Raw genomic sequence first — 22,554 nt, forward strand, 5'->3', positions numbered from 1 at the left:
GTACTTGCTTTCTATGATGTCACATATCTGGGTGACTCCCCAGAAAACCTAACAGTCCCTAACACAGACCTTACACAGGCCCTGAAACTGGTTATCATTTAAGACAAAAACCAAGCAGGAGGGACTTCCCTGGCGGTCCAGTGGTTAAGACGTTACCTTCCAATGCAGGGGGTGCGGGTTCAATTCCTGGTCGGGGAGCTAAGATCCCACATGCCTCACGGCCAAAAAACCAAAACATAAAACAGAAGCAATATTGTAACAAATTCAATAAAGACTTTAAAAAATGGTGCACATCAAAAAAAACAAACAAACAAAACAAAAAAAACAAAAAAAAAAAACACCACCAAAGCAGGAAGCAGGCAGTAGGTCCATCTCTCACCTCCTGGGGGAGCCCTCATCGCCCTCAGCTTGGGCTCCTGAGGAACTCAGCTTTGACTGGACGCTCCCTGGATGCACCTGGAAGAAATAGGTTAAAACCCCAAACTGTAAAGAGGAGCGCATCACTTCACTCAGCTGTCAGACAATGAGGCACCATCCAGATCCTGAATTAGGCCATGAAAGTGACAGCTGCTCATCCCCATATAATAAAAATTGCAAACCTCCTTGTCACCTGTTCATCAGGTCACAAGTGAACATGACAAAGGCCATCAAACGTCACAGCTTGGTTGCCAGCAGGGACGTCCTGGGCCAAGAACAGGTCCTTGGGTCCTTCCAGGCAGCTCACCTCAACACCAGCAAACAGAAGACTGGGCAAAACACATATCTCTCCAGCCCCTCATGGTGCTGGCAGTGAGCTCCAGACAGAGACCAAACCCAGGAATAGACAGGAAAGCTTTGCCACCTTGGAGAAGCCCCGTAGTCTCTGAGGATAAGAGTAATAATTGGACTGACGCAAGGGATAAAATATACAACACATGTGCTGTATAAACAGCAAAAAAGCCACCCAGACAAACTGGGTAATGGTGGAAAAACAAAAAGAGGTGTAGAATTTTCATGGTGATGTACTGGAGCAAGCTTGCAAGAGCTAATTTTTAAATGTTCAGGAATTTTGCTAGCCAGTTGACATGACGTTAGTAGCTTGAAATCAGCCATAGCAGGAGTATTTACATCATAGAAATGGTCAAATGGGGCCTTTCTTCCCCCCAGAGAGCCAATTTTTCAACATTTACCAGCACACCACTGTTTATAAATAAGAGTAATGCAACAGGAGTCAGTGAGTTGTTGCTTCAGACACACTCTCCATAACTTTATATGTCCAAACGAACATTGACGAATTCAAGATAGTAAGCTTGGGAGGTCATATTCTCTCCTAACACTTAAAAAGCTTTTCCATTTCCGCAAACATTTATTAAGACCTACTACATGCCAGGCACCAGACAAAGATTCAAAAAACAAACAAACAAAAAACCTTTCCTGAATTGCTCACAGAGTGATGGAGCAGTGAGAAAGCACACACTACGAGACACTCAGGGAGTGCAGTGGTCCAACCCTTAGTTGTGAAGGTCCAAGTGAAAGCCACTGAAAGGGCACTGCAGGCAGAGGGAATGGCATATCCAAAGGCACAGAGGCATGGACAATAAGACAACTTTTAAAAATTCCTCTCTAGAACTGGCCTTGAGGAAGTTTTAGAGTTGTTCCACTATAGGCATTATTTATTCTAGCCAAAAAGTGCATCTCTCACCTCACTCCCCTCAGCAGAATTTAGCACCAGATTTCATTTGGCTGTTTCCAAAACCCAAATATGCTTTCAGAGAGTGAGAATTTGTCATCCCTGAGACCAACTCCTCAAACCAAAGGGGAGCTCCCCAAGACGTTGAGAGAGGCAACATCTGTCAAGGGGACTACTTCACGTCGCAGCAGGCACTTGGATGTATGAAATCATTTAAATTTCCATCTCATTTCTCCATAACACTTTATAGGGAACAATGAGCGCCAACTTTTTTCTCTTGAAACATGTCCACATTCTGCCTTGGAGAATGCCAGAATTTGAATTTTAAAAATGAAGGCCAAAAAAAAAAAAAAATCCAAAGCATCCAGACAGAAAAAGGAGGTTATCTTCAAAGGAACAAAACTCAAGGTGACCTCAGACTCTGCAATATCAAACACGAGCAGAGAGTGGAACCAGGTCACGAATCCTAAGCCAGCCAAGTCACTGTCCACGTGTAGAGGCAACAGAATGTCATTCTCTCTTTCATAGGGGTTCAGAAAATTATATCACCCACATGCCCTTTTTGAAAAAAGCATTTGAAGACACATCAACTGTCTCGAGAGAAATTAAAATACAAAATTCAAACATGGGGAAGTTGAGGTATCATTAAAGAATTGAAAGTGAGCAGTAAACCAGTTAAGTCTAAAAAATAAATTATCGTTGGGGAATTCCCTGGTGGCCCAGTAGTTAGGACTCCACACTTTCAGTGCCGTGGCCCAGGTTCAATCCCTGGTGGGGAACTAAGACTGGCAAGCTACATGGCATGGCCAATAAATAAATAAATAAATAAATAAATAATTGTGAATGTGTTTTAAAATTGGATGTTAGCTATTTATATGAAATTCCAGAATAGGCAAAATTAATCTATGGTGAAAGAAATCAAAATAATAGTTGTTTCTGGGAGGACAGAGGTTGACTGGGAAGGGTTAAAAAGAAACCTAGAGTGATGGAAATGTCTCTATCTTATAAAGGAGTTTTGTTCCACAGGTGTGCACATTTGTCAAACTTGCTGAATTGTACACTTAAGATCAGTACATTTCACTGTATGTAATGATGTCAATAAAAATGAATATCTTAATATTGAGTTTTCTCATCTATGAATATGGTATAATCTCTGTTTTTTAGGTCTTCTTTAATTCCTCTCAGCAATGTTTTATAGATTTCAGTGTACAGGTTCGGCATGTCTTTTATCAGATTTATCTCTATTCCATGTTTTTATGCTATTTTTTTAAAGGTTTACTTTTTTTTGTAAATTTATTTATTTATTTTTGGCTGTGTTGGCTCTTCGTTGCTGCACAAGGGCTTTCTCTAGTTGAGGAGAGCAGGGGCTACTATTCATTGTGGTGCGCGGGCTTCTCGTTGCGGTGGCTTCTTTTGTTGTTGCAGAGCATGGGCTCTAGGTGCGTGGGCTTCAGCAGTTGTGGCACACGGGCTTCAGTGGTTGTGGCTCGTGGGCTCCAGAGCGCAGGCTCAGCAGTTGTGGTGCATGAGCTTAGTTGCTCCAGGGCATGTGGGATCCTCCCAGACTAGGGCCCGAACCCATGTCCCCTGCATTGGCAGGCGGATTCTTAACCACTGTGCCACCAGGGGAGCCCCAATTGATTTTTATGTATTGATCTTATATCCTGAAATCTTGTTGAACTCACTTATCAGTTCTAGTAGTTTTTTTGGAGATTCCATCAAATTTTCTATATAAATGATCATGTCATATATGAATAAACACAGTTTTACTTCTTCACTCCCAATCTGGATGCCTTCTATTTCTTTTTCTTGTCTTATTGCACTGACCAGAACCTCCAATATGATGTTGAATAGGTGATAAGAGTGGACAACCCTGCCTCATTCCCAGTCTTAGAGTGAAAGCATTTAGTATTTCACTATAAAGTGTGCTGTTAGCTATAGGACTTTTGTAGATGTTCTTTTTCAGGTAGAGGATCTTCCATTCTATTCCTAGTTTGTTGAGAGATTTTATCAAAACTGAACATAGGATTTGTAACAAATTAATTAGAGAAATGCAAATAAAATGCTAATGAGGTACCACTATATGCCTACTAGAATAGGTAAAATTAAAAAGACTGACCATACCAAGTATTGGTGAGGATATGAAGCAAATGGAACTCTCATTCAGTACTGGTGGACATGTAGTACAACCAATTTGGAAAACAGTTTGGCAGTTCCTTAAAAAGTTAAGAAGGTATCTACCCAAGAGAAATGAAAATACATGTCCACACAAAAACTTGTACATAAATGTTCATAGCTGCTTTATTTGTCATATCCAAACACTGGAAACAACCCAAACATCCGGCAGGTCAATGGACAGACAATGGTGATATATTCATACCACACACCAGGAATAAAAAGAAATGAACTATTGACATGAACCTGCAATAATGTAGATGGATCTCAAATAATTATGCTCAGTGAAAGAAATCAGACCAAAAAAAAATGTATACTGTATGACTCATTTATATAAAATTATTGAAAATGCAAACTAATCTATAGAGACAGAAGGCAAACCAGTGGCTGCCTGGGGACAGGGGTTGGGAGAGGCAAGAGGAGGAGACATGGTGAAGCTTTTGAGGGTGATGGATATGTTCATTGTGATTATGATACTGGTTTCATGGATATATATCAATACAAATGTCAAAACTTATCAAATTGTACACTTTAAATATGTGCAGTTATTACATGCCAACTATGCCTCAACTCAGCAGTTCTGAAGTGGAATAATAAAATTTTTAAGAGAATGTTAGTGATACAAATAATTATTAAAAGAACATATAGGGACCTCCCTGGTGGCGCACTGGTTAAGAATCCACCTGCCAATGCAGGGGACACGGGTTAGAGCCCTGGTCTGGGAAGATCTTGCATGCCATGGAGCAACTAAGCCCGTGAGCCACAACTACTAAAACCTGTGGGCCTAGAGCCCGTGCTCCACAACAAGAGAAGCCACCACAATGAGAAGCCCATGCACCGCAACGAAGAGTAGCCCCTGCTCGCCGCAACTAGAGAAAGCCTGTGTGCAGCGAAGAAGACCCAACACAGCCATAAATAAATAAATATATATATATATATTTTTTTTTAATCTTATAAAAAATATAAGAACATATACATAATATTAAAAAATAAGAGCTATACTCCGAGATCATAACCACAGACAAAATGTCTTGAAAAAAAAGCAGCTAAAGCTCTCATCAAAACATAGGGTATCATAAGTCAGGGTTATTACTGATTTTGATATTTAGAGAAATATCAGTTTGGGATTTTTTTTTAAGCGTAGAAAAACTTCAAGTCCATCAGAAGTGACTGGTTAGCCACTGGGGCCTCCCATGTTAAGAGGCATCAGTGCCAACTTGTCAAAGGGTGGGGAGTGGACCCGCTGGCTTCCCAAGTCACATCCTGTGACTCTTCCAAATACCCAGAGCCAGGAACCAGCTCAGCACCCCTACCAAGGGCATATGAGAGCCACCTCCCCTTCTCTGCTTCATCCCTGCCTCCTTGATATTTAAGGAAGGAGATAGATAGATAGATCTGATATATCTGAAGGAAAGGAAATAACTATCTCAAAGACATATCTGCACCCCCATGTTCACTGTAGCATTATTCACAATAGCCAAGATATGGAAACAACCTAATTGTTCATCAGTGGACAAATGGATCAAGAAAGTGTGATATATATACACAGAATGGAATATTATTCAACCAGAAAAAAAAAGGAGGGAAACCCTGACTTTGGCAACAACATGGATGAACTTTGAGGGCATTATGCTAAGTGAAATAATTCAGACAAAGAAAGACAAATACTGCATGATCTCACTTATATATGGAATTTTAAAAAGCTGAACTCATAGAAACAAAAGTAAAATGGTGGTTGCCAGGGGCTAGGAGCGGGAGAAATGCAGAGATGTTGGCTAGAGGTTACAAACTTCCAGTTATGAGATGAATAAGTTCTGGGGATCTAATGTACCACATAGTCACTGTACTTAGCAATACTGTATTATATACCTGGAGGTTGCATTTAGTTCTCACCACCACCCAAAAAAATGGCAGTTATGTGAAGTGACGGAGGTGTTAACTACCCTTATTTTGTGGTAATCATTTCATAATATATACATGTATCAAAATATCATGTTGGGGGGCTTCCCTGGTGGCGCAGTGGTTGAGAGTCTGCCTGCCAATGCAGAGGACACGGGTTCGAGCCCTGGTCTGGGAGGATTCCACGTGCCGTGGAGCAACTAGGCCTGTGGGCCACAATTTTGGGGACTGCGCGTCTGGAGCCTGTACTCCGCAACAGGAGGGGCCGCGATAGTGGGAGGCCCGCGCACCGCGATGAAGAGTGGACCCCGCTTGCCGCGGCTGGAGAAAGCCCTCGCACAGAAACGAAGACCCAACACAGCCATAAATAAATAAATAAAAGTACCTATTAAAAAAAAAAAAATCATGTTGGGGCTCCCTGGTGGCGCAGTGGTTGAGAGTCCGCCTGCCGATGCAGGGGACACGGGTTTGTGCCCCAGTCCGGGAAGATCCCACATGCCACGGAGCGGCTGGGCCCGTGAGCCATGGCCGCTGAGTCTGCTCGTCCGGCGCCTGTGCTCCGCAGCGGGAGAGGCCACAGCAGTGAGAGCCCCGCGGACCGCAAAAAATATATATATATATCATGTGATATCATATCACCTTAAACTTATACAATATTATATGTCAATTATGTCAATTATAGCTCAATAAAGCTAGGAAGAAAAAAAAAAACAGATCTGTGATCTCTCGGTCTGGTACCACACGGAGGGGGAAATGACCTCACAAAGAGCCTCGGCTGTCAACTCTGAGAAGAGCCCCGAGGAGGCGGAGTCTCTGCGTTGGAAAGGACCCCAGTGGCCTCCAAGCCAGTCCTGGCTCAATGCCAGCGGGGAGCAGAGGTACCAGGCCCCAGGGGCTGGGTCAGAGCCTCCAGGTGAAGATGAGGAAACATGTACCGCATGATCACCACCTGATTCCAGCGTGACTCCTACAGTCCTGCCTCACCGTGCATCCAATCACACCCGTTTTCTGAGTGCCCACTGTGGGCCTACAACTCTGGGAGGCAGGGCTACAACTACAAGACAGACACGCCCCAACCATCAGGGAGTTTACCTTCCAGTGAGAATCCCAGAGAGAAGACGCGTAATAGGGGCGGGGCGGGGACGCAGCCCTTAGCTCGCGCCTGTTAGCGCGAGACCCTGAGCGCCGCGGTTAGTGGCCCCGCCCCACCAACAGTCGGCCTGGCAGTGGTCCTTGTGTCAGAGAGTCCGGTAAAAGACGGGTCACAGCCTTCTCCCCGGGGCCCTCCAGGCCTTCTGGCCTCGGGCCCTGCGGATGAGCTGGGCGCCCAGCGACAGGCTGGGGGCTGTGTCCTGCAGAGCTCACGCCCTCTCCATGGCCGCCCACTGGCTGGGCCCAGGCCTTGAGGCTGCAGTGAACCTCTCCCCCATACCCGCCTCTGCGACCCTAATGGCAGCAGCAGTCTACATGGCTCGTAGTCTGCGTGACCTGGCCCCGCCGTTTGGGTGGCCTGAGGAGCCTGAGGGCCAGTTGGGTCCTTGGGCACCTGGCTCCCTCAGTGATGATGGCTGGGCAGGGTCTGGGGACCTGGCCCTGAGGGTGCTTGCAAGCTGAGATCTGCCTCTTCAGCCGGGCCTGGGCACTGGCGGTAAGACCCAGACTAGGTGCTTAACCAACGCTCCCGGCAGGGTACCTGACCTCCGCAGGGACCCCCTCCTCTTAGCCAGGACCTGGACCTCAGAGAGTAAAAGTTGAGCCTTTGGGACCTTGCCCTTTCTGGTTAGAACAGAGAATAACATTTGTTTTGGTGGAGGATTACAGGAACATCGTGACCTGACCGTGACCTGACCTCAAGAACAAAGGATCTGACACCAAAGAAGTTTGCAACAACTAACCACAGCCCTCCCTCACCTTTCCTATAAAAGGGCTTTGCTGAAAGCTTGAGGGGAGTTCAGCGTTTTTAAGACATGAGCCACCTGTCTCCTTGCACGGCCCTGCAATAAACCTTTCTCTGCTCCAAACTCTGAGGTTTTAGTATTGTTTGGCCTCACTACGCATTGGGCACACAGACTTCCCTACAGTAGCAGACACAGGGAGGGCAGGTTAACAGAACCTGGGGGCTGATTAGCCGGGGGTCAGGGGACATGGAGTAGTCCACGATGACTGTCAAGCTTTCAGGCCTGGTTAACTGAAGAGCCAGGGAACTAGCATCAGGAAGAGGTGATGTAGGGAGGAGATGTGGGCAGGAATATGTAGAGTTCAGTTTGGGTCACGGTGAAACTGATGGAATTTCTTTGGTTGTCCCCTTATCAGTGAGAACCCACAGGATTTGTAGGAGGAGAACAAAGCCAGGGCCAGAGACTTGGCGGGTTCAGGCTAGGCCTGAGGACGGCCAGGAGCCACAGGTCTTTGCACCGTACCCCAAAGGCACATGGCCGAGGGGCCTGGTCAGGAGTCAGGCAGCCTGTGTCCTGGCCGGAGCACAAATACATACTAACCCTCCACCCTGGGCAAGTTGTTCACTTCTCTGAGTCCTTGGCATCTGCTAAATGCAGATGAAAATGCCCTCCTTGAATATTTCACAGGGTGGCTGTGAAGAATCTGGAAGAAATTTAGAAATTGTATAAGGCTATATAAATAAAAGGGGTCAAGTCCAAGGCCTTCTACGGGAAAGCTGAGGTTTATGGTGACTTGCCCAGGGCCAAACAATGGTTACCAGGTGCCATCAAGCTCTGGTGCCTCTGCCCCTCTATGATACCCCAGTCCCTCTGGGTACTTGCTGGTGGCACTTTCTGTGGAATGCTGAGCCTCTCTTGGGGCCATCCCAGAAGACAAGACCCTCAGACTCCAATCCTGCCTCAGACACATACAAGCCTTTTACCCACTTGGCCCGGATCAAGGTCAGCCTCTGCAGGATATGTTCCCGCCCAGCTGGGAGGCGGAGCAGAAACCCACAGCCACCAGGACAACCCAGGCCCTACGGAGCCACACAGGCTGGGTTGTCATCCGGGAAATGAGAGATGTCCAGCTCTGAGCAGGTGCTCCAAGAAGGTTTATTAGTATCCACACTGGGGAGCCCCAGGCTCTTGACGAGAACAAGAGGCTGAAAGCATCCAGTCGGGGAAGCAAGGCCACCACAGGCTGACAGGTCTGGCGCCCATGGAGGTGGTGATGCTTCTGCTTCAAGCACAGCCAACTCACACCCCTCTGCCCTTTAAGTCTCCTTGTAAAGAGGTAGGGCTGTCCTTTCCACGAAGAAATGAGGTCCCTGGTGGTTTCTTAACTTGTTTGACATCTACCAGCCCCCAGAAACCTTGACCCAGGCCCTCTGTCTGCTCCCCCAACCTCGGCCAGCATCGGCAACCACATGTTCGGCCCAGGGAGCCCACCCTCACCCTGGAAGCCCCCACTCACTCCTAGAACCTGCCAGCTAAAGCCTGGAGCGGACAAATTCTATCAGCTGCTCCAGCTGCTCCTCCAGACGCTGCTCTTCTCCGTGGTTCTCAATGACCCAATCGAAGGCCCCGACGTTGTCCAGGCCACATTCTGACTCAGCATCATCCACCCCTGCAGAGGAGGTATGGCGAGGTCAGGCCCCATCCCTCCTGACAAAAACCAGGCATTGGGCATTGTGGCCTGCTGACCCCACATGGAGCCACCCTCTCTCACACTCCCCTCAGTCCCTCCGGAACCAAGCTCCACTTACCCCAGAGGGCACTTCCCCACCCCATGAAACACCAGGATAGCAGGTTCAGCAGTCCACAGCCACCTGAGCCCCACAGAGGGTCCCGCTGACTTAAGTCTTCACTTGTCACTGCCATCTCAAACCACAGACAACCCAAATGGCCATTTCGTTTTCATTTTATGTGAAGCTGGTTGTGTCCATTTCTATCCCTGTATCTGTGATTCAGTTCTCTTGGAAGGCAGAGTGTGCCATTCTCACCTGACAATGGGAATGGTAATAAGAGCATCTACCTGGTGGGTTTGCTGCTACTATAAAGTGAGATAATGTTTAAAGGGCTTAGCATGGGCCTGGCCAGAGTGAGTGCCCAGGAGGTGAGCAGCCATTAGGAAGGGTCGTACCCACTGATCTGAACTTCCCCGAGTCACAATGACCTAGGGCAGGGAAGACATATGAGCTATGCCTCTGAATTGCCACAGAGTAGGTCCTGGGCTGGCACCACTAAGGCTGCCTAGTAGAGCTTCCTCTTCCCCCTCCCCCTACTCTGTTAATCAAACAGGAGTGAAGTTTGTCGGGCCCACCCTCTGACCCACTGTCAGTCCCCCCACCAGGCTGGAAAGCAAAGGTGAAGGACCAGGGGAATGGGTCCCAGCCAGACCTCCAGAAGCCCACTGGCCTGGAGAAGGCAGCCCAGGTAAGGATACCAGGCCAAGGTCACAGGGCAACCTTCACCCCCAAGGATACCATCCTCTACCCAACTCCACTTTTTAATCTGGAGGTGCTCCTGAGCCCCAGGCCTCAGACTCCTTTTTATAATCCCCTGCTCACTCCCCACATCCTGCCAGGGAGACAGCGGAAGACCAGACCAAGAGCCCAGGAGCGGGTGGCCTGGTCTACAGGTGGGGCGGCTGGCCTGTGTGCCGAGCCTTGGGGTAGAGGTTGTGAGCAGCTCACCTGGTGTGAACACCCAGCCCCGCTGCTGTCGGCTCTGCTCTGTGGCCACCACGCGGACCGTCTGCGTCACAGCCCCATAGGCCTCCCGAAACCACTGGATGTCAGACACCCTCCGTGTGTCACTCACCAGCTGCAGGGAAAGGACACAAACAAGTGACCAACAGGGGCATGGTGCAGGGAGCAACAGGACAAGGCACTGGGGGTAAGGGAGAAAGAGGAGAAGACCCAGACCCAGTCCAAATAAACAGGAGCATGGACTACAAAACCCAGAAAAGTGTAGCCCCATTCCCTATTATTACCCAGCCAGCTGGGACGGACATCCCCTCCTCCCTCCAGGCAGCCCTTTCCTGACTGCTGCAGTCTGCAGCCCGATATGCCCACACTGTATTCTACGGTCATGTCAGTCATCGCTGAGCTGAAGAAGAGGCCTCAAGCTTTGAAGTCAGATCAGCCAGTCCAATGCACTCATTTGACAGATGAGCAAACTGGGGCCAGAAACAAAGATACCCTAATCGGTCCCTGCCCCCAGCACCTTTTAAAATGTAAATGTGATTCCTGTCAGTCCCTTGCCCTAAATCTCTCAAAGGTTTCCCATAATTCTAATACAATCCAAAGCTCTCACCCCAACTTACAAGGACCTATAAGATCTGGCACCTATTTCCCATCATTTACCCTTCATTCATTCTGCTGCAGCCAACTGAAAACCTTGCTGTTTCTTAAACATACCAACCAGGTCTCCTCCTCAGGGCCTTTGCACATCCTACTTCCTCTGCCGAGATAATCGTGAGGGAGGCTCCCTTGCTTCATGGAGGTTTCTGCTCAAATATCACCTCCTTGGAGAGGCTGTCCCTACCATCCTTCCTGGCTCTCTTCCTGTCCCTTCCAATTCTTATATGCTTTTTATTTTTCTCTGAGCACTAAGTATTCATGAAACCGTCACTATTTATCTGTTTGTGTGTTTATTGCCTGATCTGCACTCCGTAGAGTCAGCTCCATGAGGGGAAGGACTTTGTCTCCATTCACTGCTCTATCCCTGGCCCTTAGCACCCTCTGACACATAAGGAGCACTCAGGAGCACACGGTCAATGAACGAATGAATAAGTGAATAAAGAGGTCAGCTGTTTTTGTCCATGCTGTGGACATGTTCATTCACCCAGCTCTTAAACAAGTACTATGTCAAACACCTACTGTGTGCCGGGCACTGTGCTAGGCACTGGGGATAGAGTGGTGAGCACAACAGACCTGGTGCTTGCCCTCAGGATGCTCACTGTCTGGTGGGAGAGACAGACTCTAAAGATGCAGCTTCACTAATTACCATGTAATCACAGCGCATATCAACAAGCATCTCGACCTTACCACTCTGAAACTGAACTCCTGATTTTCTCCCCAGACCTGTTCCTCCACACCATCCCTGTCTCAGAAAATCACAACTCCATCTGTCTAGCTACTCTGAACAAAACCCTTGGATTTGTCTCCCAGAGCCATCATATCGGGAAATCCTATTGGTTCTATCCTCAAAATCTGTGCAGAATCCTCCCCTTCTCTCCACTCCACCACCGCCCCGAGCCGAGCCACGGCCATTTTGCTGTCTTGTGGAAAGATCCTCTGCCTGGCCTCTCTGCTTCCATCCTTGACCTCCCGCAGCAGCCAGGGAGAGCTTTCTAAACCTTAGAGCAGACCATGCCTCTCCTCTGCTCCAAACCCTCCAGTGAGTCCCCATCTCACTCAGAGAAACCCCAGGCTCTTCCAGAGAATCTTCATGATCTGGCCTCACCTCCTGCCACTCTCCCTTCACCCACAAAAACCCATTTGGGTCACTCCCTTACTTCCTTCAGGTCCTGCTCAAATGTCATCACATCAGTGAGACCTTCCCTGATACTCTTAATAAAGCAGCAACCCAGCCCTCCTCAGAGTCCTGGCCTGCTTTATTTTGTCCCTTAGTATTTATCTCCACCTGACATATTCTATATTTTTTTAGGGCCTAACTCCCTCTGCCCCCAGCTATAATGTAAGTACTCTGAGAGCAGGGACTTCATCAGATTTTCACATGATGTATCCCCAAATCACCTGGAACCAGTCCTGCTACTAGAAGATACTACTGGCTGCCAGAATGAATGAGGAAGGAAAAGGGTAATAAGGTGCTATGGGAGCACCTGACCAGGAGCGCCAGTTAAGACCTGGGCATCAGGGAAGTCTTCCCTGTGGAGGTGTCATGGGAGCTGAGCTGGAGCTAACCAGGTGAAGAGGGATAGAAAGGGCAGTCCGGGCAGGTAGAAGGACACGGGCAAAGGCCTTGATTCCAGAAGGGGTTTGATTTATTTGAGGAACAGAGAGAAGGCCAGTGTTGCTGTGGCTTAAGGAGTAAGGAGGCTAAAAGGGCTGCAGGAGCCAATCATTCAAGGCCCAGAAGTTCACATTACAGATTTTGATTTTGTCCATCAAAACAGTGGGACAAAGGGTTCTAAACATGACTTGGTTGATGTTTTTAAAAGGTCACTCTGGCTGCTGTGTGATGCATGGATCACAAGGAACAAGAGCCAAAGCAGGCACCAGTGTGAGGGCTACTACGACTGTCTGGGTGAGAGACAGCAGGAGCTTGGACCAGGGGAGTGGCCGTGGGGAGAGAGAAATGGACACATGTGAGATATGTCTGGGGAGAGGCAGACGGCTGGGGAAACAGATTTTCCTAATGCTGCCATAGAGCCCACTTACCCAGACGGGCTGGGAGACGCCCTCCACGATCTTCCTGCAGAAGAAGCCTGGGTCGGCCTGGCGCTTCTCCTCCCCCCAGCGGATCATGTCCCTCCGAAAGGGCTCCTTGTAGGTGCTGGCATCCAGGAGTCTCTGGAAGTCTAAGCCGTGCTCCTGCCCAAAGCACATTCTGTTTATGCCACCACCCTCTCAACCTCGCTTAGGTCTTCCCTAAAACAGAGGGAGGGCCACCCCTCCCCTCACCTGCCTTCCCTGAGGGCTGCCGCAAGGACTCGTGAGGTTGCTGCCAGGCCAGAGGCCTGCAGGGGAAAGGGCCCTAGCAGCTAAGAACTCTCAAACACTGGCAGATGGAAGAAACACCTTGGGATAATCCAGAGATTGTTTCAGTTTGTCTTTAAATGTGTGATGTGGTTTTCTCTTTTGCAACGGTTTTACCTTCCCAATCATTTCTGGCTTAAACTAAACCTGAAATTAGTTTACCTCCCTTGGGCACAGGCTTAGTCTTCAACTAAAGTGGGAAATCTGAAAACATCACATTCTGTGTCCTTCCACAACCCCTCTGGCATCGTTTGTCCCCATCCCAAAGCCCAGGAGACTTAGCTTCCCTGTCTCTCTCCCCTTCCCCTCACCCCCTTCCTCATCCCCAAATTCCTGCCACCTTTGCTGCATCAGCATCACTACATTTGGCTCTGGGCACTCCTGGACCCCTGGAGCAGGAGGGGCTATTCTGACTACCCTAGGGAACCCCTTCCAGACCCAGCCTTCCCTTCTCCAGGGACACTGACGAGCAGGAGGGGCCATCCAGAGGGCCCCAGGATGGGAGGGGGTCTGAAAAACATCACTCAGTTCAGGTTTCAGCTCCCCTGGCATTCACTGCAGCAAGACCCTCTCCCGAAAGACTCAGTTTCTTCATGTACAAACTGAAGGGGCCGTGACCCAGCAAGTCAAATCACCTACCTGCACCCTATTCCACAGTGGGGCCAGCAGCCATCTCCCATTTATAAACTATAAACTAGTTTGCCATGTACTTTTTTTTTTTTTTTTTTTTTTTTGGCTGCTTTCTCTAGTTGCGGCGAGCAGGGGCTTCTCTTCGTTGCGGTGCACGGGCTCTAGGCTCACGGGCTTCAGTAGTTGTGGCACGTGGGCTCTAGAGCACAGGCTCAGTAGCTGTTGCACACGGGCTTAGTTGCTCCGCGGCATGTGGGATCTTCCTGGATCAGGACTCGAACCCGTGTCTCCTGCATTGGCAGGTGGATTCTTAACCACTGCTCCACCAGGGAAGCCCCGCCATGTACTCTTTACCACAGGGGGAGATTAGCCACCAGGAGCATTATGGTCTGCTTGTCAATTATATTCCCCATTGCAACTTAAAAAATCAATGCATTAACATTTCATTTTGAATTTGTTTTCAAATGGGAGCAATGGATGAAGCAGTGCTGGACTTAAAAACAGCGGGCGCAGGCTGGCCTATCCATCTCCTACTGGGGTTTTAGAAATGCAAACGCCTGCCCACTCACCCTACCCCACCCTCCAGCCTGGCTCACTGGTCTGGAGTGGGGCCTAATTTGGGAAGTTTGGAAGCAGATCAGTGGTTTTCAAACTGCTCCTCTGAGCCCTGGGGTTTGGAGGTGCCCAAGCCCCACTGGGGAAGGCTGAGTGCCTCCGCTCCACTCAGAGTCACTCCCAGTCTATCTACTGGATACAAGGAATTTCTGCATCCAATTTCATTTGGGAAAGGTTCCCACTAAAAAAAAAAAAAGAAAATTGAAAACCACTGAATCTTTTATTCCCAGGATCCCCCAGGCTGCCACCCTATGAATGGGTCTGTTTAGGTGGTGGGAGAAGACCCGATGGTTCAGGAGAATGCTTCCCATGGAGATGGGGCCGTCATATGGAAGGAGGGGACAAATTCATTTTGTGTGGACCCAGAAGTTCAGTCTCAGGCCAACTGACCAAGGGGCCATGAGCACAAGTCCCTGGAAGGGTGCACCTAGAGGTCAAGGACAGAAATGTAAGCGAAGATCAGGCTCTTCATTGTGTGGGGAGCTAATCCCACCCTCCAGGCTCCCTTTCTGAAGTCTAAGATCCTGAGAGTTCCTACTTATTTTTTGCAGTCCTATTTTTTTTTAATCTACATGGTTCAAAATTCAAAAGATAAACATCGTTTACAGTGAAAAATCTCTCTCCCTCCTCTGTTCCCCAGCCATGTAGGTCCCTTCCCTGGAGGCAGCCAATGGTCCAGTCTCTTATGTATCCTGCCCAGGCTTTTACACATCCCAAGCGCCTAGAACGGTGCTGAATGCACCCCATAAATATTGGTTGAATGGCTAAGTATATGAGCAAATATATTTACAATTTTCCCCATTTTTATACAAATGCAGCATTCTCTATACACTGTTCTACATCTTGCTTTTTTCATGTGATTAAACTTCTAAGGGGAGAATTCCAAGGGTTGTTGCTGGCCAGCTTTAATGGGGGGAGGGGGGTGATGTGTGTCATATTTTTTGAATAAGGGGACAGACCCTTACCAATAACATGGCATCATAGCTGCCAACTCACGTCTACAGCCTTTTCTGGACACACTTTCCTGAACACGCTCTAGGGAGGTGGCCTGAAGTGAGTAAGGGCAATGGGAAAGAAACAAACAGAAAATGCCCCCAAAAGGTCCACCTATAGAAAGCGGAGAGCCGTCTGCCACCCTCCCAAAAGGAGTCAGAGAGACGCTGCTCATGACTCAAGCAACAGCACAGCAACCAAAGCTCAGGAGCTGGCTTCTTCCAACCCACCAGATGCCACAGAACCACCACCTACCTGAGCATACTGCTCCTTGAGTGGACCAGAGAGCCGGAGGACAGCACACACATCAGCTCCAAGTCTGTGAGACAGGGAGATCCGAACCCCGTTAACCTAAAGCTTCCAGGCCCCAGAAGAGTGAAGCACCATTTCTGCTACTGGCATCTATATAACTTTGTCAGGTCTCAACTTCCCTGATTTCCTCATCTGTAAAATGGGGATAACAGTTTCTTTTCTGTCTCCCACAGGATTATTATGAAACTCGAATGTGAAAGAGCCCTGAAACTAACAGGGAAAACAAATAAAAGCATAATTACAGTGTGAACATCCTGGCAATATTCTGGCTGGATTCAGTTACTGCTGGGCCCCTGGACTAGTTCTCTCACAGCCAGGGGTATCTCAGTCTCAAGTGACTTGGTCACCACACATAAATAATTCATTCATTCAGTTGTTCAATTTACTCAACCAACCATTTGTTGGGTTCTATATTTGGATCCAGGTGATACGAATGTGAATAAGATACATGATTTCTGCCCTGACATTGCCCTGACCTTGACCTTACAGATTCACTTAAACACTGACATGGTGAGATAGATGTTCTTATTTCCATGTTTCAGATGAGGAAACTGAGGTTGAGTGAGGAAAACTGACTCACCCAAAGCACCGTTGCAAGTAACAGAGCCAATGTGGGTAAAATAAATATAAAAGCCAACATTTAGTTCCTATGCCTTTACTAAATGCCAAGAATTGTTCCAAGCCCTTCATGTGCGTTATCTCATTTAACCCTTACAATCACCCTATTATTATCTCCATCTCACAGATGACAAAACTTTCTCATGAGAAACTTGTACAGGCTTCCCTGGTGGCGCAGTGGTTAAGAATCTGCCTGCCAATGAAGGGGACACAGGTTCGAGCCCTGGTCCGGGAAGATCCCACACGCTGGGGAGCAACTAAGCCCCGTGCGCCACAACTACTGAACCTGCGCTCTAGAGCCCATGTGCCACAACTACTGAGCCCGAGTGCCACAGCTACTGAAGCCCGCGCCTAGAGCCCGCGCTCTGCAACCAGAGAAGCCACCGCAATGAGAAGCCTGTGCACCGCAACGGAGAGTAGCCCCCCGCTCGCCACAACTAGAGAAAGCCCGTGCACAGCAACAAAGACCCAACACTACCAAAAATAAATAAATAATTTGTTTATTTATTTATTTTTTTTAAAAAAAAGAAAAGAAACTTGTACAAGATCACAATCGAATAAGTGGTTGAGTCAGGATTCGAACCCCAGCAGTCTAATTCTAGAGCCTGTGCTTCTGATCACGAATTGATTTATATGTTGGGTGGTAAGAAGAAATGTTACTTAGGAAAAGGTGGCGGATACTTAGTGGTGAAAGATTAGGGCGGCAAATTCTGCCCTGGGCTTTTCTGCAACCTCTTAGAACCCCCATGGTGCCCCAAAGCAGCCTCCTGTTACCCTCACCACACTGGCCTTCAAGAGGAGAGGAGCCCCACTCCACGTTCTCAGGCTTCTGTGCTCTCCTAGCCCAACAAAAATGCTCCCACACAGAACACCTTGCTTTGGAAGAAAACCTGAGCAAAAGGTATTATTAGGAGAAGCAGTGAGGTAAAGCAAAAAGAACCCATTCCTTGGAGCTAGGCTAAAGCTGAATTTGAGTTCTGGATCTACTGATTACTTTGTGTTTCTGGCAAGTTTGGGTTTGGGTTTTTTTGTTTGTTTTTAACTTTTCAGAGTCTCAGTTTCTTCATCTGTGAAATGGAGATACTGATTAATAATACCACGCAGTACCTAACAACACTGTGACACACAATAAAGGCTCAGTAAACCGCAGCGATAAGGTGGTGTGTTGGGCAAGGATTCGTCTTTGAAGTCTGATACAACTGAGGTGTGGTCTGAGGCAAATCCTTTATCTGTGACACAGTTTCCTTTTCTGTAACCATCACCTCGCAACACTGTCTGGAGGATTAAGAATAATGTATAAAAAATGCCGTGGTAGTAACTGTTACTAATGCTTCTTGGAGAGACCTACAGCTTACAGTCTTAGGAGAGGTGGCCGCCTGGTTCTTTGAGGTGGGCGTGTGCAGACTGCTGTTTTACGTGACGGTGACAGTCCTTCACTTCTCGCCGCCCAGCGCTCCTTCTGCCCTGCAACCCGAGGACCTCAACTCCAAAGCTCACTCCATCACACCCCAACAGACCCCCTCGTGTCACGTGATTCGGGATCTCCCCTGTCCTCCCCCTTCCCCGCCCCGCGGACACCTGCTCTGCAGCGCCTCGGTCACGAAGTCCTTCCCGGATTTCCTCTTCCCGCTGAACAGCAGCACCAGCCGCGGGGCGCCTCCCAGCGGGGCCATGGGGCCGCCACCCTTTGAGATCCCTAAAACTGACACTTTTCCCTACCCCTTAAATCAGGCCACCGGGCCCAGAATGGACGCGGCCACTCGGTGGAGTGGCAACAAGGAGGGGTTCCGCCCCCGTCTTCTTCATGGCCGTGGAGAGGACTGTCAGCCCGCAACACGTGCTTCCGTGACTTTAAATTAAAGCCTGCACAAATGGATTATGGAGAGAAAGAAGGTTAATTCTTAGGGCAGCCTTCTAGCCTAAAGAAGCTCCCCTACCAGAACTCATTTGGAACCGTCCAAACCGCCCAGACTCTGACGTCACGGTCCCGCCTTCTTAGCCGACACGCGTGACACGTGGGGGGGCGGGAATGGACGCAACTATTTTCCTCCGAGGGGGGGTGACGTCTTAAAATTTCCTAAGTGAACCTCACATTGCCTTCCACTCAACCCTACAAACATGAAAAAAAAAAAGAATAAACGTGTTCATGTTGAGAAAGTTGTCAAAACTGCCTGTTTATCTGTGCATTTTCATGCATGTGCTAAAGCAAATCCGTATATGCCCCACAGGGAAAATAGGTCTTTCTGCATATGAAATGAGGCGAGGACTCGAGGGGTGTGTCTGCTGACGTCATGCTGGGGAGGCGCTTAGACAAACGCGTTATGTTATCGTTAAACGGGTTTTATAACTGGAGAGGCCACTACAGTTCGACCCTTTAAGCCCAGCGAGAAGATTCACATCGCTTTTCTAGCCGCAGCCTCCTCTCCAAAGGTTTTCTGAAGCGAGAGAGCTTGGAATGACATCAATAGAATAGGTTGAAAAGGGGCTTTGAAGCCACCCCTGGACGAGATTACCTAGTTGGGTTTTTTTTTTTTTGGTTTTTGTGTTTTGGTTGGTTGTTTGTTTGTTGAGATTACCTAGTTTTATCTGGAGTCTGGCTCTCAGCCAGGAGTTCAAGGGGCAAAAATAAGTGGTGGTGATCTGCCCCTTCCCTGAATTCCCACTTCTGCCCACAGCAGCTGACAGCTAGTCCCAGTTAAGTAAGTGGAGTCATCTTTAGCTATGACTCGCTGCCCTGTATCTCTCTGAGCTTGTCAAAACAGAGCCTGCAACCCATGACTGCCTCCATTTTACAAGCTATCATATCAAGATAAGTGAGGTTTTCTTTGGAAAAAACCATTAATTCTCTGAATATTGAAAAGATGGCACAGGAGAAGCTAAGGAAAGTAGAATGGTCAATGGTCAGGTGCACAAAGAATGGACTTCGGGAAGGTCTTTTTTCTTGTAAGCAACTCTGAAAGCACTGTACATATCCATGCACTTAGAAGGCAGCATGGAGTTGTAATCCCGGCTCTGACACTTCACAGGAATGTAGCCACCTCACAGGGTTACAATAAGAAGGAAATGAGGAAAAAAATGATAAAGTACAATAAAAATGCTTTGTATATTTTCAAGTGTCATCCAAATATGGAGTTATTTATTCTGAGCATTGTGTGATTTCAAAGTTTATACTCCAACACAGGATCAGATTTCCCAGCTCACCTTCAACAAGCGTTTATTTGGGACTCCACTGAAAACGCCAATCCCACCTCTGCCAGCAGAGACTAAAAAGGATTAACTGCACTCACACTCCTTCTTCCCTGAGTCATCACTAAGAAGTCAGAACTCCCAGAGTCTCTTCCCTCACCTGACCAAACTACACCCCACCCCTTCCCCACACCCCTCCTAGAATAAAGCCCCCTGGAATTCCCAGTGATCAGAAAACATCCCCCACACCCCAGCCTCTTCTCAGTAGCTCTCTCCTGCTCCCTGCCTCAACTGAACCTCACTGTCCCCTATTACCCTCCCAGGGGAGGCCTCTTATTCTCCCCCAGCCCTCAGACCTCAGCATACAGAAACTTGGTATCTGTCGTCTCCCTCCCGCCCCAGTTCAGCTTCCAGACCATTCTTCCTCTGCTTCTTGGAAAACTCTGGCTTCTCTAAGACTCATACCACCTGGCTGAGCTACCCTTTTCCCCTCTTCAGTGTTGACAACCACCAATCCTGATGGTCGTTCTCATGTACTGAGACTCAGCCACTGGTGCCTTATCTTCTTTTCCACCCGGTTCCCATTGTCATTCTCAGTGATTTCACTATCCGAGTGGTCAGCCCATCCAACACCCTGACAGCTCAAAGCCTTGACCTCAGATGTCCAAAGGTTTTTTCTTCCTCTCCTCCTCAGACACCAGCTCCCATGGACACACCCTGGGCCCTGTCATCACCAGAAACCATTCAACCTGCAAATTCACACACCCATCCACCCTACCCTCCAAGGTCACTTGCTCAAGCACTCCCCAGAGGAGTGCTTCCCTCCCAGGGCCCATGAAACTCTTCATATGCTATATAACATCTGCTCCTCCTTCCTTCCACAACCAAAGGGAAAATCAAATAAGTGAATATATGTGGAAAGCTTTCCTGATCTGTACAGGACTGCACAAATGTGAGGCACTATTTTTAGGGTAGAACAGGCTGGTCTAAAGGCTAGGCTGCTGCAGAGGGTGAGGCAGGAAAGGGGGAAGGAGCAGGAGTGTCTGACAGGAGCGGAGACCACCCAGGAAGGGAGCAACCATATTTCTTGGGGACTGAGATTGGAAGCCAGAGATGCCGGACACTGCTGCCTGAGGAGGGTTCCAGAAGATGACACTTGAGGAAGCCAGTGCTGGCCCCCGAAAACAGAGAAGTACCCCCAGAACTCAGGAGTACAGTTACCTCTGAGAGTCACCCCTCACTAAGGGGGCGGACCATTTAAAGAGAGGTTTGCCTCACTGACCCAGAAGACAGCTTAGAAGGAAGCCCTGTTTGAAGGAAGCCTGCTCACTGTATTAACACACCCAGAGACAGGATGAGCCTGCAGGGGAGCAGCTCATACAGCTCTGCAGAGCCTAGAAGAGGGAGGAGCTGGGCTTGTCAGTGCCCCTCCAACCCTGCCCAGGCAGAGGGAACCCTGAGCAGGAGGTACCAAGGTCTGCCCCTCCAGGGCAAGCCTGTCCCACAGTGGAACCAGACGCCATCCTGGCTCAGCAACACCACCAATTACCCTTGCTTCAGCTCCATGCTCTGGTTCCAGTTTATCTTCCCATGGTCGTTGTCCAACTGACCCAAGCATTTCCCTCTGCTGGCGTGATCAGTGTAAATGTGACTTGTGAATCAGTCCTCATGTGTTTGACGATCACTGCTTCAGGGGCAATGGAGCCTGGCAGATGAAGGACAGAATGCGGTGGGGTTGTGAGGAAGTAGTACAACAGGGAAAGAAAAGAGGGGGAGTCTGAGTCTATGAGAAGCTGATGGAGAGAAGTCCATTCATTCATTCATTCAACATGTATTTAAATGTCTAAAACGTGCCAGGTACTGCTAGAGATGCAACAGTAAACCAGACAGAGCCTACTCTCAGCATTTATTCTCATGGGAGACAGGCAGTTTCAAGACAGCTTAAAAAGGGAGCATGAGGGACTTCCCTGGTGGCGCAATGGTTAAGAATTTGCCTGCCAATGCAGGGGACAGGGGTTCGAGCCCTGGTCTGGGAAGATCCCATATGCCGTGGAGCAACTAAGCCCATGCGCCACAATTACTGAGCCTGCACTCTAGAGCCTGCGAGCCACAACTACTGAGCCCACATGCTGCAACTACTGAAGCCCGCGCACCTACAGTGCGTGCTCCGCCACAAGAGAAGCCACCAAGATGAGAAGCCTGTGCACTGCAACGAAGAGTAGCCCCCGCTCGCCACAACTAGAGAAAGCCCACACGCAGCAACGAAGACCCAACGCAGCCAAAAATAAATAAATAAATTTATTTTTTTTTAAAAAGGGGAGCATGAGAGGGACTTCCCTGGCGGTCCAGCAGTTAAGACTCCGCCTTTCCAATGCAGGGCGTGCAGGTTCGAGCCCTGGTCTAGGAACTAAGATCCCACATACTGCTCGGCATGGCCAAAAAAAAAAAAAAATGGGGCATGAGAGCCTTCATCCCAGAATTGGAGAGGGAAAATTGATATAAATTACCACTTGCAGGATGCTCTGGTATAAACTGGAAATGGCTCTATGCATCCTCATAGATGGTGTTCCCTCTGCCTGAAACACCCTTCCCATCTTTTTGCCGTGAAACAAACTCCGACTTGTACTTTAACACTTAGCTTGTCTTGCCTCCTTCAGTGAGCCTTCCCTGACCTCCCACCCCATCTGACATAGATGCCTGTTTTCTATGCTCCTGATTGATATACCCTATGCTCACCCCTACATAGCAATTTACACTACATTGTAACTGTCAATTTACTCACTTCTCTCCC

General features: G+C 48.5%; 1 protein-coding gene across 1 annotated transcript; it reads right to left on the reverse strand.

Moving 5' to 3' along the window:
* Positions 1–248: 248 nt before the first annotated feature.
* Positions 249–18,442, reverse strand: PMVK (phosphomevalonate kinase). Its single transcript, XM_082616611.1, has 6 exons — positions 18,156–18,442; positions 15,903–15,966; positions 13,092–13,244; positions 10,380–10,509; positions 9,158–9,310; positions 249–456 (listed from the first exon to the last, which is right to left on the reverse strand). Exons 1-5 carry the CDS (start codon positions 18,248–18,250, stop codon positions 9,174–9,176), a joined length of 579 nt encoding a protein of 192 aa, XP_082472737.1. The 5' UTR covers positions 18,251–18,442; the 3' UTR covers positions 249–456; positions 9,158–9,173.
* Positions 18,443–22,554: the final 4,112 nt, after the last annotated feature.

This window comes from Mesoplodon mirus (genome assembly GCF_964341445.2).
Source record: "Mesoplodon mirus genome assembly, chromosome: 3".
NCBI classification, from domain to species: domain Eukaryota; kingdom Metazoa; phylum Chordata; class Mammalia; order Artiodactyla; family Ziphiidae; genus Mesoplodon; species Mesoplodon mirus.

Coding starts and splice junctions, on each gene's coding strand:
- PMVK (XM_082616611.1), bottom strand. CDS start 18,250: ATGGCCCCGCTGGGAGGCGCCCCGCGGCTGGTGCTGCTGTTCAGCGGG. Junction 13,245..15,902: donor TCAAGGAGCAGTATGCTCAG/GTAGGTGGTGGT, acceptor TGCTTTGGGCAG/GAGCACGGCTTAGACTTCCA. Junction 9,311..10,379: donor GGGCTGGGTGTTCACACCAG/GTGAGCTGCTCA, acceptor CCTCCTCTGCAG/GGGTGGATGATGCTGAGTCA.